General features: G+C 45.0%; 1 protein-coding gene across 1 annotated transcript in view; it reads right to left on the reverse strand.

Moving 5' to 3' along the window:
- Window positions 1–326: 326 nt before the first annotated feature.
- The window catches only part of FAM8A1 (family with sequence similarity 8 member A1), a 48595-nt gene continuing 32599 nt past the window's right edge, over window positions 327–16322 (reverse strand). The window contains exons 3-5 of the mRNA XM_044294731.1: window positions 14125–14248; window positions 9178–9317; window positions 327–1281 (exon numbers count right to left, since the gene is read on the reverse strand). Of these exons, the coding sequence (XP_044150666.1) occupies window positions 1140–1281; window positions 9178–9317; window positions 14125–14248 (406 nt within the window). The 3' untranslated portion in view covers window positions 327–1139. The remainder of the gene's footprint in view (window positions 1282–9177; window positions 9318–14124; window positions 14249–16322) is intronic.

The raw sequence follows: 16322 nt of genomic DNA on the forward strand, positions 1-16322 counted from the left end.
AAAACGGAGCATGCTGGGAATTGTAGTTTCACAACAGCTGGAGTGCCGGAGGTTGCTGACCCCTGCTCTAGCGTCGATTTTCTGCTACCACTAAAACAAACAGGTCTTTAAAGGGCATCTGCCAGACTTGCACCTATGAAACTGGCTGACCTGTTACATGTGAGCTTGGCAGCTAAAATCACCTGTGTTGGTCCTTAATGTATATATATGTGTCCATATTACTGAGAAAATGTATGTTTTAATATGTGCAAATGAGCCTCTAGGAGCAACGGGGGCGTTGACGTTGCTCCTAGAGGCTCAGCTCTCTCTGAAAATGCAGCACCCTCTGCACTTCAATTGACAGAGCCAGGCAGCATAAATGTCATCATGCTTGCCTGGCCCTGTCGATCAAAGTGCAGGGGGTGCGGCAGTGGCAGGGGGGAACAGAGACTCCAGGTGTAATGACAACGCCCCCGTTGCTCCTAGAGGCTAGGTTGCATATAGTAAAACATAATTTTTCTCAGCAATGCTGGCACATATGAACATGGGACCAATACAGATGTCTTCAGCTGCCAAGCGCACATGTAACAGGTCAGCCAGTGTCATAGGGACAACTCTGACAGAGGCCCTTTAAGGAAACCAGCCTGGAAAATGCTGCTTTTGCCTGTGGATTAGTTACACACACGTGCTAAAAATAATCTTTATTATTTATTATATTATTTACACTTAATATTTCCATTGTGTTGTGGATATTACATATTAAATATATGAGCATTTTTTCTCAAAGGTTTTTAATTATTATTATTATTATTATTTTTTTTACAAAAGTTAGAGTGTGCAGGATTTCTCACTCCATACTACGTGCTCTCTGTAAAAACCATGAGAAGGTCCTTCATGAGAAAGCATTAGATGGGTCACGTAGTTCAGAGTATTTTTTCCCCACTTCACAATACTGATCATCTGAAGAGATTGGTGACAATGAGAAGATCATTCTTCAAGTAGTTGTATGAAGATTACCTTGTGTGACCAATCAATAACACCTCTTGCTGTTAGCAAAGATTTAGAAAAGCCCTTGACAATAAATAGCCTCTCAGAGGAATCGAGCAGTAAATGATCCAACCGCACATAGTGTACTCAACACACGTTTTCATACGTTTGCATCATCTCATGTTCCGTCTTACAACGATGGTGCCTGCTACAATGTCGTAGGCTGTTCGGTTATGCTGAAAGAAGAGCAATGTGATGAACGCAGGGAAGAAGAACGCTATGGAGAAGTTCTTGATCACGGCTCGCACCGTCGACCTAGGGAAAACATCAGAAAGAAAATTAAAAATGGTATCAGCATTAGAGCCAGCAGCAAAACAAGTATCTACTGAAGAAAAGTATACGGACACAAGCAAACCCCCCAAATTTCACAGCCTACTCACTACAGAGCCATCCCTATAATTACCTAATATACATGCACAAAAAGATCAACACTGTATACAAGTAAAAAGAAGCAACCGTATCGGTGTATATATATATACAGTTGCAAGAAAAAAGTATGTGAACCCTTTGGAATGATATAGATTTCTGCACAAATTGGTCATGAAATGTGATCTGATCTTCATCTAAGTCACAACAATAAACAATCACAGTCTGCTTAAACTAATGACACACAAATAATGAAACGTTACCCTGTTTTTATTGAACACAGTCACACCATGTAAACATTCACAGTGTTAGTGAAAAAAGTATGTGAACCCCTAAACTAATGACATCTCCAAAAGCTAATTGGAGTGAGGTGTCAGCCAACTGTAGTCCAATCAATGAGATGAGATTGGAGGTGTTGGTTACAGCTGCCCTGCCCTATAAAAAACACACACCAGTTCTGGGTTTGCTTTTCACAAGAAGCATTGCCTGATGTGAATGATGCCTCGCACAAAAGAGCTCCCAGAAGACCTATGATTAAGAATTGTTGACTTGCATAAAGCTGGAAAGGGTTATAAAACTATCTCCAAAAGCCTTGCTGTTCATCAGTCCACGGTAAGACAAATTGTCTATAAATGGAGAAAGTTCAGCACTGCTGCTACTCTCCCTAGGAGTGGCCGTCCTGTAAAGATGACTGCAAGTGCACAGCACAGACTGCTCAATGAGGTGAAGAAGAATCCTAGAGTGTCAGCCAAAGACTTACAAAAGTCTCTGGCATTTGCTAACATCCCTGTTAGCAAATCTACAATACGTAAAACACTAAACAAGAATGGATTGCATGGGAGGATACCACAGAGGAAGCCACTGCTGTCCAAAAAAAACATTGCTGCACGTTTACAGTTTGAACAAGAGCACCTGTATGTTCCACAGCAGTACTGGCAAAATATTCTGTGGACAGATGAAACTAAAGTTGAGTTGTTTGGAAGAAACACACAACACTCTGTGTGGAGAAAAAGAGGCACAGCACACCAACATCAAAACCTCATCCCAACTGTGAAGTATGGTGGTGGGGGCATCATGGTTTGGGGCTGCTTTGTTGCGTCAGGGCCTGGACGGATTGCTATCATGGAAGGAAAAATGAATTCCCAAGTTTATCAAGACATTTTGCAGGAGAACTTAAGGCCATCTGTCCACCAGCTAAAGCTCAACAGAAGATGGGTGTTGCAACAGGACAACGACCCAAAGCATATAAGTAAATCAAAAACAGAATGGCTTAAACAAAAGAAAATACGCCTTCTGGAGTGGCCCAGTCAGAGTCCTGACCTCAACCCGATTGAGATGCTGTGGCATGACCTCAAGAAAGCGATTCACACCAGACATCCCAACTGTAAAGAGGAATGGTCAAGAATTACTCCTGACCGTTGTGCATGTCTGATCATCAACTACAGGAAACATTTGGTTGAAGTTATTGCTGCCAAAGGAGGTTCAACCAGTTATTCAATCCAAGGGTTCACATACTTTTTCCACCTGCATTGTGAATGTTTACATGGTGTGTTCAATAAAAACATGGTAACATGTAATTCTTTATGTGTTATTAGTTTAAGCAGACTGTGATTGTCTGTCTATTGTTGTGACTTAGATGAAGATCAGATCACATTTTGTGACCAATTTGTGCAGAAATCCATATCATTCCAAAGGGTTCACATACTTTTTCTTGCAACTGTATGTGGTCAGACATACGCCTGCCTAGTGCATGTGTCTAGGCAACAATCATGCCCCTTCCAGATAAGAAACTCCTCCATTATTCTAATGGAAATATAATTTTTTCTTTGGTTCAAGAAAAAAAAAAAAAACAACATTAACTGGGGAACAAACAGAACAATTACCTGGTGAACTTTTCATCTTTTTAGCTGCAGATCCGCAGTTTTCCAGGCTCCTCTTCTGTCATTCAAGATTGCTTCTCAGACTGCCTGATGAACACTGCGCTTTTGGTAGTCCAAGACACTTCCTGCTGCTCTTGGATTGGCCAGCACTGCTCACATGAACAGCACTGGCCAATCCAAGAGCAGGGCGGGATGAGTAGGAGGTGTTGGACTACCAAATGAACAATGTGCATCAGAAAGTCTGAGAAGCAGCACAGCCATCTTGGATGGCAGAAGAGAAGCCTGAGAATTTGCCAATCTGCAGCGGAAAAGATGAAAAGGAGGGCACCAGGTAAATCTTGTATTTCTTCCCCAGTTAATGTGAATTTTTTTTAAACCTGAGGGTTGATTTAAAATCCCAAAGTTAACACAAAAACAGCGTTTATACTGTCTAAAAATTGTTTGCTATAAACGTTAAAGAGTAACTAAACTTTTGAATACATTTTTGTGAACATGTCCCTAATGCCCTATTAGCAGTTTTTGTAATATACTTTATTAATGTATTTTGTATTTTTTAATAACCATGTGCTGTGGCAGGAATAGCTGAGCGGAGCAGGCTCCTGCCTGTGCCTGTTTCGCTAAGGCTACTTTCAGCATGCTGCGGTTTTCTTTCCATCATGGGATGCGGAGCAAGACGGATCCATCATGAGCCACAATGCAAGTCAATGGGGACAGATGCATTTTCTCTGACACAATAGAAAACGTATCCGTCCCCCCATTGACTTTCAGTGGAGTTCATGATGGAGCCGTCTTGGCCATGTTAAAGATAATACAACCAGATCCGTTCATAACGGATGCAGATGGTTGTATTATAAGTAACGGAAGCGTTTTTGCTGAACCCTGCTGGTTCCTATAAAAACGCTAGTGTGAAAGTAGCCTAAGCCAAGAGCTGACAGGGTACCCATGTGCTATGGCAGCATTTAGTAAACCTCTGGGGAGCAAGGGCAGGAGCAGCAATGTGCGCTCCTGCCCGTATTCACTGCGAGGGTTGAGCTGTAAACCGGTGTCAGCGATATACTGCATTATTAAGAAACAGTGATATGGCGATATCGCTGTTTCCTAATAACCGCAGTATTTTGTGACGTCATAGGAGCAGTCACATGTGCGCTGACAGCTTCTAAATCTGTGTCCGCCCGTCCCTGCATCCTGCATAACGGTACTCACAACCACATTACTGCCCGCAGCAGCTGCCCCGGCTCTTCCTAGCTCCACATATTCATGTCTCCGCCCACCGACGTCGGAATCGGATAACAGCAGAGGCGAGCACAACAGCCGGGGGGGAAAAGTCTCTCCAACTCCCATACAGAGTTTGGCATGGGAAGAGTGAGAGAGACCTTAAACATAGAATAGAACCGGCCCGGGTGTCATACATAAAAGGTGCTATGTCTGTCTGTCTTCTGCAGCCCTGTGGCCTGGTCCATCCTTCCTGCCTGCAAGCTGCAGTCTGCACATTGATCTATAATAGCAGGCATTCGGGAATATTAAGTCCTCCATACATGAGCAACATGACATTACTATACTGAGGGGGGGGGGGTCAAAACTTGTTCATACAGTATGTCTCCTTGTGGCTGCCCCCATACGGTAGAACGTCTCCTTGTGGCTGCCCCCATACGGTAGAACGTCTCCTTGTGGCTGCCCCCATACGGTAGAACGTCTCCTTGTGGCTGCCCCCATACGGTAGAACGTCTCCTTGTGGCTGCCCCCATACGGTAGAACGTCTCCATGTGGCTGCCCCCATACGGTAGAACGTCTCCTTGTGGGTGCCCCCATACGGTAGAACGTCTCCTTGTGGCTGCCCCCATACGGTAGAACGTCTCCTTGTGGGTGCCCCCATACGGTAGAACGTCTCCTTGTGGGTGCCCCCATACAGTATAAATGGGTATTTATCGCAATAAATTTCTTAATATCGTTATCGTTTGAATATTTTTGATATCGCCCAACCCTAGCTGCGACCCAATTGATAAACTGTCAACTCCGTACACATTAAAAAGTATATTACAAAAACTGTTATTAGGGCATTAGGGACATGTTCACAAAAATGTGTTTAAAAGTTTAGTTACTCTTCAAAGTAACAGCTGGATGCAGCATTTATGGAAAAAAAAATTGTTAAAACATCAATGAAAACACTGCAAACAAAAGCAAACTGCACAACACGATGTACAAATCAAAACTGTCATAATGACATAAAAGGTTTTGATCGGAGGGGCTTGAGTCCTGAGACCCCCCCACCGATTGCTCGAACCCTCACATAGCGCTCTCTCTCCTTGCTGCAGAACAGGAAGAGAGATAGACCCTTCTGGATTCAGTGTCCTGCAGTGAAGAGAGAGAGTGTTATGTGAGGATTGCTCTCTACTCGTTCTAGTTACAGTCAGGTCCATAAATATTGGGACATCGACATAATTCTAACAATTTTAGCTCTATACACCACCACAATGGATTTCAAATGTGCCTCCCACTAGTTAAGGAACCAAAAGTAATGGGACAGAATAATAATCATAAATTAAACTTTCACTTTTTAATACTTGGTTGCAAATCCTGAAGTCTGGAACGCATAGACATCACCAGACGCTGGGTTTCATCCCTGGTGATGCTCTGCCAGGCCTCTACTGCAACTGTCTTCAGTTCCTGCTGATTCTTGGGGCATTTTCCCTTCAGTTTTGTCTTCAGCAAGTGAAATGCATGCTCAATCGGATTCAGGTCAGGTGATTGACTTGGCCATTCCATAACATTCCACTTCTTTCCCTTAAAAACACTTTGGTTGCTTTTGCAGTATGCTTTGGGTCATTGTCCATCTGCACTGTGAAGCGCCGTCCAGTGAGTTCTGAAGCATTTGGCTGAATATGAGCAGATAATATTGCCCGAAACACTTCAGAATTCATCCTGCTTCTTTTGTCAGCAGTCACATCATCAATAAATACAAGAGAACCAGTTCCATTGGCAGCCATACATGCCCACGCCATGACACTACCACCACCATGCTTCACTGATGAGGTGGTATGCTTAGGATCATGAACAGTTCTTTTCCTTCTCCATACTCTTCTCTTCCCATCACTCTGGTACAAGTTGATCTTGGTCTCATCTGTTTATAGGATGTTGTTCCAGAACCGTGAAGGCTTTTTAGATGTCGTTTGGCAAACTCTAATCTGGCCTTCCTGTTTTTGAGGCTCACCAATGGTTTGTGGTGAACTCTCTGTATTCACTCTGGTGAAGTCTTCTCTTGATTGTTGACTTTTAAACACATACACCTACCTCCTGGAGAGTGGTCTTGATCTGGCCAACTGCTGTGACGGGTGTTTTCTTCACCAGGGAAATCCACCACAGTTGTTTTCCGTGGTCTTCCGGGTCTTTAGGTGTTGCTGAGCTCACCGATGCGTTCGTATGGGCGTCTACTTGCTGGTAGCAGCCGCAAAAAAACGCCCCCTCCTCCTGTTGATTGACAGGGCCAGCCGCAATCTCCTCCTCCGGCTGGCCCTGTCAGCATTTCAAAAATCGCGTGCCTGTATTGATTTGGCGCAGGCGCTCTGAGAAGAAAGCTCGCCTCCTCAGCACTCCCTCAGTGCACCTGCGCCGATGACGTCACCGAAAGAGAAGACGTCATCGGCGCAGGCGCACTGAAGGAGTGCCGAGGAGGCGAGCCGCCTTCTCTCAGAGCGCCTGCGCCGAATCAATACAGGCGCGCGATTTTTGAAATGCTGACAGGGCCAGCCGGAGGAGGAGAGCGCGGCTGGCCCTGTCAATCAACAGGAGGAGGGGGGCGGTTTTTTGCGGCTGCTACCAGCAGGTAGACAGGTAATTAGCATATCTTATAGGGTTTCTACCACCTGATTTTGACCTAATTAGCTCTCAGACACTAGCGATCTGCTAGTGTCTGATCTACCTAACAATGCTATTTTCAGACCTTTGTGTGGATCCGTTTCACTAAAAAACGAACTTTTATTGATATGCTAATGAGACTCTAGGTGCTATGGGGGCATCTTTTCAGCACCTAGAGGCTCCGTCTACTCACCCGGTATTCCGCCCCGCTCGTCCGTCAAGCCCACCCATCTCCTCTAGAATGCCATCCTCCATCTCAGCCAGCGGACGAATTCTCGCGCCTGCGCCGTGCGCGTCTGTATTCAGCGCAGTGAATGTCTAACCGCTCCCTGCACAGACATCTCCACTGCACCTGCGCCGATTACGTCAGAGTGCTCCGAGGAACAGATGGCGCAGTGGAGATGCCGGCGCAGGGAGCGTTCAGACAGTCACTACGCCTGCGCCGAATACAGACTCACACGGCGCAGGCGCGAGAATTCGTCCGCTGGCTGAGATGGAGGATGGCATTCTAGAGGAGATGGGCGGGCTTGATGGACGAGCGGGGCAGAATACCGGGTGAGTAGACGAAGCCTCTAGGTGCTGAAAAGACGCCCCCATAGCACCTAGAGGCTCATTAGCATATCAATAAAAGTTAGTTTTTTAGTGAAACAGATCCACACAAAGGTCTGAAAATAGCATTGTTAGGTAGAGCAGACACTAGCAGATCGCTAGTGTCTGAGAGCTAATTAGGTCAAAATCAGGTGGTAGAAACCCTTTAAAAGTACGTTTTTTAACATATCAACAGAACGAAAATGATTGATAACATAATGTATAACAATATCAAAGGATAGGGATTATAAGTACCCCAAAAAAAAAAAAAAAAAAAAAAAAAAAAAGGAGTTTAGTGGGGTGACAGAGGCCCTTTAATAATGTTCCAAACAGTTGTTTTGGCCACGCCTAATGTTTTTGCTATCTCTCGGATGGGTTGCTGTGTTTTTTCAGCCTAATGATGGCTTGCTTCACTGATAGTGACAGCTCTTTGGATCTCATCTTGAGAGTTGATAGCAACAGATTCCAAATGCAAATAGCACACATGTAATTAACTCTGGACCTTTTATCTGCTCATTGTAATTGGGATAATTAAGGGAATAACACACCTGGCCATGGAACAGCTGAGAAGCCAACTGTCCCATTACATTTGGTCCCATAACAAGTGGGAGGCACATATGCAAACTGTTGTAATTCCTACACCGTTCACCTGATTTGGATGTAAATACCCTCAAATTAAAGCTGACAGTCTGCAGTTAAAGCACATCTTATTTGTTTCATTTCAAATCCATTGTGGTGGTGTATAGAGCCAAAAATGTTAGAACTGTGTCGATGTCCCAATATTTATGGACCTGACTGTATTTTAACTTACAATGACACTAAGGCTTTGTCAACGTTGTGGATTTCCCATCTGCAGCATTTCCAAGTGCCAGCAAAGTGAATGCGACTTTTAAATATCTCATTCGCACACTGTGGAAACAATCTTTGCCCACACTGTGGACAATTTTTGCCCTATATATCGGTCCCTGAAAAAGTATCTTTAAGGTCCGATAACATGACGATATTTTCGGTCCTCGTCCGCTCCCCATTTTTTGCGGATTGCATGGGTATCCATTACAAAACATGCAGACAGCACACGGATGTCCACAGCCGTGCAGCCATGCCGCAAATGACCGAGTATGTTCTATTCGTGCTGCAGACAAGAATGGCCTTTTTTTTATTTTTTTTATGGGGTCCACGAAAGGTGCGTAACACATGGACAGCATCTGTATTTTGCGGATCCACAATTTGCAGACTGCAAAATGTACATGGTCGTGTGACTGCACCCTTACTCACAGAGACACCACGGAACATCAGGTCATTTAGAAGCACATCTGAAGACCTCACTTCAATCGCTCATCGTGTTCTTACCCAATATGCCAATAGCATCTGCGCTGACGGCAAATCCTTTCAGTTCAGTACAAAAACCAACCGAGTATCAGATTTATAACACACCAATAGATAGAAGACACCAGAAAGTACTTACGCCGTCAAATTTACATTTGTGGAAGGGATCACTAACACTCGGTTGGGTGCAACCAGCACAGAGGTGTCGCATGTCACAACTCGAAGACCAAGAAGGAACTTTCCTGGAGTTGCACCTCCAGCTCCCCAAATGCAAATAATCTTAAAAATGAAAAGAAAAAAAATAAAATAATGTGTAAGACATCTTGCAAGATGTATAAAAAGAAAACTGCCTAACTTTAAAACCGTTGAGTGTAACTAACTGCAAATTACAATATAGTAATGATTTAGATGATATATGGTACTTGGTAGCCAGGTCAGTGAACTGCTTCCATATCAGGTCATTATAGTAATGCTTTTGTCTTAAAGGGGTATTCTCATCATACCAACCAGAAACCACTTTTTGCATTGGCTCTTCACACTGACTGAGTGGAGGGTTCTCCTTTTACATTTATATGGTCATGTGGATAGAGGTTGGCAGCTTAAAAGGGTTCCCCCATCTCAGACATTCATGGCATATCCTGCGGATGCAGATCCTTGGACTTGCAACCCCTCCCCCATCCTGACTTGTGCCACTGTGAATGAAGTGGTGGGTGGGCATGCACGGCTTCCTCAATTCAATTCTACAGAAGCTCTGAAAACAGCCAAGCGAGTGTAGTTGCAGCTGCTTCCTGCTGCTCACCTCTCCATAGACTTCTATAGGCAGCAACTGTAACCTGATATCTCAGTGAATAGATAATCCATCTCATCTATGCCTCTCTAAAGATAGATTTCACTAGTGAACTGATAGTGAGTGACCAGTGCATAAGGCAACGGGAGAAGAAGTCTGATAAAGAAAGAAAGCTACAGTTTGTAGCTAACGCACTACCCAGAAAGGTCACTGGAGTAACTTTTCATCCGGTCTTACAACTGCAGCCTGAAAGATGGCATCATCCCAATATTTGTAATATAGTCTTGTCTTATATTAATCTTTACAAAGCAGGTACATGTCTTATCACAAATGCTGAAGTGCATAAGACTCCAGCAATTAAAGAGCAGTAATTATATGACTGGATGCAAATTATATATATATATATATATATATATATATATACACACACACACATATACATACACACATATACATACACATATACACAGTACAGACCAAAAGTTTGGACACACCTTCTCATCCAAAGAGTTTTCTTTATTTTCACAACTATGAAAATTGTAGATTCACACTGAAGGCATCAAAACTATGAATTAACACATGTGGAATTATATACATAACAAAAAAGTGTGAAAAATGGAAAATATGTCATATTCTAGGTTCTTCAAAGTAGCCACCTTTTGCTTTGATTACTGCTTTGCACACTCTTGGCATTCTCTTGATGAGCTTCAAGAGGTAGTCACTTGAAATGGTCTTCCAACAGTCTTGAAGGAGTTCCCAGAGATGCTTAGCACTTGTTGGCCCTTTTGCCTTCACTCTGCGGTCCAGCTCACCCCAAACCATCTCGATTGGGTTCAGGTCCGGTGACTGTGGAGGCCAGGTCATCTGGCGCAGCACCCCATCACTCTCCTTCATGGTCAAATAGCCCTTACACAGCCTGGAGGTGTGTTTGGGGTCATTGTCCTGTTGAAAAATAAATGATGGTCCAACTAAACACAAACCGGATGGAATAGCATGCCACTGCAAGATGCTGTGGTAGCCATGCTGGTTCAGTATGCCTTCAATTTTGAATAAATCCCCAACAGTGTCACCAGCAAAGCACCCCCACACCACCTCCTCCATGCTTCACGGTGGGAACCAGGCATGTAGAGTCCATCCGTTCACCTTTTCTGCGTCGCACAAAGACACGGTGGTTGGAACCAAAGATCTCAAATTTGGACTCATCAGACCAAAGCACAGATTTCCACTGGTCTAATGTCCATTCCTTGTGTTCTTTAGCCCAAACAAGTCTCTTCTGCTTGTTGCCTGTCCTTAGCAGTGGTTTCCTAGCAGATATTCTACCATGAAGGCCTGATTCACACAGTCTCCTCTTAACAGTTGTTCTAGAGAGGTGTCTGCTGCTAGAACTCTGTGTGGCATTGACCTGGTCTCTAATCTGAGCTGCTGTTAACCTGCGATTTCTGAGGCTGGTGACTCGGATGAACTTATCCTCTGCAGCAGAGGTGACTCTTGGTCTTCCTTTCCTGGGGCGGTCCGCATGTGAGCCAGTTTCTATGTAGCGCTTGATGGTTTTTGTGACTGCACTTAGGGACACTTTCAAAGTTTTCCCAATTTTTCGGACTGACTGACCTTAATTTCTTAAAGTAATGATGGCCACTTGTTTTACTTAACTTAGCTGCTTTTTTCTTGCCATAATACAAATTCTAATAGTCTATTCAGTAGGACTATCAGCTGTGTATCCACCTGACTTCTCCACAATGCAACTGATGGTCCCAACTAGGGCTGCAGTAAACGAATATTTTTGTAATCGAGTATTCTATCGATTATATTTCTCGATTCATCGAGTAATCTAATAAGAAAAAGCTACTTAAAATAACGTACGTAATTAGGCATGTATAAAGTTATTGGTTTGAAGGGGTTAATGGAAACACCTTGGCATTAGGTATGTATAAAGTTATTGGTTTGGAGAGGTTAATGGAAGCACCTTGGCATTAGGCATGTATAAAGTTATTGGTTTGAAGGGGTTAATAACTTTATACATGCCTAATGCCAAGGTGCTTCCATTAACCCCTCCAAACCCAATGGGCATGTATAAAGTTATTGGTTTGAAGAGGTTAATGAAAGCACCTTGGAGGTGCCTTCATTAACCCCTCTCTAAACCAATAACTTTATACATGCCAAGGTGGTGCCTGCAGCCTCCATTAACCACTCTCTCTCCATCTTCCTCCCCCCAGCCTCTGATCTGCCTGCCCCCTCTGGTAACGCAACCCCCCCCCCCCTCCCCAGTATTAATCATTGGTGGCAGTGGCCACAGGGTCCCCCTCATCATTGGTGGCAGTTTGCAGTTCCGATCGGAGCCCCATGCTGGGGCTCCGATCGGTTACCATGGCAGCCAGGAGTCACGCTACTGAAGTCCTGGCTGCCATGGTATGTTAGTGAGCAGAGAGCAGCGCTTTATACTCACGTGCGCTGTGGCCGCCGGTCGCTCCTTCTTCTCATAGGTCTGTGCGGCGCATTGCTAATGCTGTAAGCATTAGCAATCCGCCGCACAGACAGAAGAAGGAGCGACCGGCGGCCACAGCGCACGTGAGTATAATGCGCTGCTCTCTGCTCACTGCTCACTAACATACCATGGCAGCCAGGGCTTCAGTAGCGTGACTCCTGGCTGCCATGGTAACCGATCGGAGCCCCAGCATTACACTGCTGGGGCTCCGATCGGAACTGCAAACTGCCACCAATGATGGGGGGGAGTAGGGGGACCCTGTAGGATATGGCCGGCACATTCATTGGTGGCGCAGTGGCCACAGTCCCTCCCCTCCTCCTCCTACTCTGTCCTCATTGGTGTTCAGCGGCAGCCGTGCAGAGTGGGGAGGGAGAGACTCCCCCCTCCTCCCTCCGCTGTGCCGGCCGGCTCAGTCCTGCCTCTCTGGCCCCCGGAGGACACGGAAGCGGTGAGTGAGACGCTTAATTTCACTCCCGCTCCGTGATCATGTGATGTAAACGATTACTCGATGCAGGGAAACTGCATCGATGAATTTTTTTACTTGATTTAATCGAGTTATTTGAATAATCGTTTCAGCCCTAGTCCCAACCCCATTTTTAAGGCAAGAAATCCCACTTATTAAACCTGACAGGGCACACCTGTGAAGTGAAAACCATTTCAGGTGACTACCTCTTGAAGCTCATCAAGATAATGCCAAGAGTGTGCAAAGCAGTAATCAAAGCAAAAGGTGGCTACTTTGAAGAACCTAGAATATGACATATTTTCAGTTGTTTCACACTTTTTTGTTATGTATATAATTCCACATGTGTTAATTCATAGTTTTGATGCCTTCAGTGTGAATCTACAATTTTCATAGTGATGAAAATAAAGAAAACTCTTTGAATAAGAAGGTGTGTCCAAACTTTTGGTCTGTACTATATATATATATATATATATATATATACACACACACATACACACATACATATATATATATATATATATATATACACACATACATACATACACACACTTTTTTTTTTCGCTTTCTAAGACACTTTTTTTTATCCAAAAGTGGGGGGAAATGGCAGCACATCTTATAAAGCAAATACTGTTGAGCGCTTCCATTATGGAGGCAAGTGTAGTGCTGCTAGTGCTGGCTGTACTTATCGTTACTTAGGTCTTCTCTGGGACGACTGTGTACAGCATCAGGACATAGTGCCCATAGGCGTGCACTATAATATGATGCTGTGCAACATCAGGTCACAGTGCAGTGCAGCTCCGGCAGAAGACCAAGGAGCGACGAGTGCAGGAAGAGTGTTGATAAAGAGGTCTGACAAAGATTGGGGATTCTGATCTGAGGTCTGCTAAAGATTGGGGGTCTGATCCGAGGTCTGATGAAAAATATATTTTTTTCTTATTTTCCTCCTCTAAAACCTATGTGCGTCTTATGATCAGATGCGTCTTATAAAGTGAAAAATATGGTACTTCTATATATGGTTCTTAGTTTTATCACCCCTATTCTAATGGCCACTATGGGAATTTAAGGTTTTGATTACACTAGTAAAATGGCGGAGCCATGGCGGCTATGACTGATATTACACAGATCCCAGTGACTCCTAAGAGAGCACAATGACTTACAATGGGATTGTCAGGTTTAGGGTATTTTGCACTTCAAGAATAACTCTGCAAATTACGCTAATCATGCTGTGTAAAATACCAGGACCCTGAAATTAAGGGAAACAAGCAGCTCACTGGTTAACTTGATCCTATTGTACATAGGCTTTAGGTGTAACCAGTCCAAAGCAAAGACATAATAAATAGTAAATGTTACTCACTTCATAGAAGCAGACCAGTAGCCTATATATGAGGGCTACAACCATCATTTTCTGTAAGTCTTCCATTGATGTATCTTCATCTACTTCTTCAATTATGTAGTGCATAGCAAACTTAGAAATATCTCTGAAGATTTAAAAGAAAAAAAAAAAGCTTAGAATTAACAAGTTTTAAAGAAAAAATAAAAAAAAAAATCAGCATTTTTCAGGAACTGGTTCCATAAACTATATTAAAGGGGTTGTCTGTTTTAGACAACCATGTGTCGTCAAAAGGCTCCACTGACCCCCGATCATAAGCAGATGACAGGGTGTCCCTATTGCGACCTCCAGTCTTTTTTTTTATAGTTATCTACAGCAGCGGTCCCCAACCGCCGGGCCGTGGACTAGGACCTGGAAGATGGGGGGGGCCAGATGGCCGACATGGCGGGGGGGGGGGCAGATGGCCGACATGGCGGGGGGGGGGGGGGCAGATGGCCGACATGGCGGGGGGGGGGGGCAGATGGCCGACATGGCGGGGGGGGGGGCAGATGGCCGACATGGCGGGGGGGGGCAGATGGCCGACATGGCGGGGGGGGGGGGGCAGATGGCCGACATGGCGGCGGGGCAGATGGCCGACATGGCGGGGGGGGGGGGGCAGATACCCGACATGGCGGGGGGGGGGGGGGCAGATGCCCGACATGGCGGGGGGGGGGGGGCAGATGGCCGACATGGTGGGGGGGGGGGGCAGATGGCCGACATGGCGGGGGGGGGGGGGGCAGATGCCCGACATGGCGGGGGGGGCAGATGGCCGACATGGCGGGGGGGGGCAGATGGCCGACATGGCGGGGGGGGGGCAGATGGCCGACATGGCGGGGGGGGGGGGCAGATGGCCGACATGGCGGGGGGGGCAGATGGCCGACATGGCGGGCTGATAGATGGCTAAAGGTTGGGGGGTTGATCTGAGGCATTGGGGGTCTGATCTGAGGTCTAATTGACATTGGGGTCTGATTAGGGCTGTCAGCAGAGGTCTGATTAACATTGGAGGTCTGATTGCTGGTCTGACCTGAGGTGTAATGGAAAATATTTTTTTCTTAGGGCTGTTTCACACAAGCAATTCCATTGCGGGAATCGCGCTTCGTGTGTGAGTGTGATCCTCTGCTCTGGACTTGCAGGAGCGCACAGCATTATCATGATTTATAATGCTACGTGTCTCTGCATGGCCTTTTTTCCACAGAATCATAGTGACATAAAGTTGTCAGTATGATTCTGTAGAAATAAGGTCAAGCAGAGGCACATAGCATTATAAATCATGATAATGCCGTGCGCTCCAGCAAGTCCAGAGCTGAGGATCACACTCGCACACGAAGCGCGATTCCCGCAATGGACTCGCTCGTGTGAAACAGCCCTTAGTGTTCTCCTCTAAAACCTAGGTGCATCTTATAGGGCAAAAAATAAAGGTACAGTGCAGCAGAGACCCTAGTCAGTTTATAAAGTCGCTATATATTTTAATATGCACCTTGTGTTTTGTTAGAGTGAGAGGGCATTTCTGTAACCTCTCTGTGCTCTGTTTAACTCAGAATTCCTTAGGGTAGATTCACATTTGCGTTAAACGGATCCTGCTGGAACAGCCTGCCGGAGTTCTCCAGATCCAGCCTAGCTAGATACTGGTGTTAACTGCCAGACCCCACTGACTATAATGGGAATTGGCCACTTTCCGGCGATATGCCGGTGTTCTATAATATGACAGAACACCGGCTTTCAGCCAGACAAAAGAAATGCTGCATGTACGATTAAAAGCCAGCACTTATGCCAGAAAGTGGCCGGATCTTATTAAAGTCAATGGGGTCCAGTGCTGATCAGCATTGTCCAGGTAGGCTGGATCCAGTGAACGTCGCCTGGCCGCTCTCTGCTGGGACAGCGTGGCGGATCAGTTAAACAGAGGCGTGAACCTACCCTTAACTGGTTTACAAAACCCACTTTTAAATAGACGGACAACCCCCGTGAAGAAAGGCAAGTTCCATAAGTTCTGGGATGGGACAGTTTATAGTGTCACTCCTTTCTTCCTAGAAATGTTAAATATCTATGTCAAAAACTTTAACTCTTTTTGTTCATTATTTTCATAGAAAAACCAAATTCTGATGGGAAGAAATTGAGATTCAGGGAGGGATCAATAAAGCAAATCTAGCTGGGAGACTGTAAAACAGGTTTGCGTCATATACCTT

The sequence above is a fragment of the Bufo gargarizans genome, chromosome 5 (genome assembly GCF_014858855.1).
Source record: "Bufo gargarizans isolate SCDJY-AF-19 chromosome 5, ASM1485885v1, whole genome shotgun sequence".
NCBI classification, from domain to species: domain Eukaryota; kingdom Metazoa; phylum Chordata; class Amphibia; order Anura; family Bufonidae; genus Bufo; species Bufo gargarizans.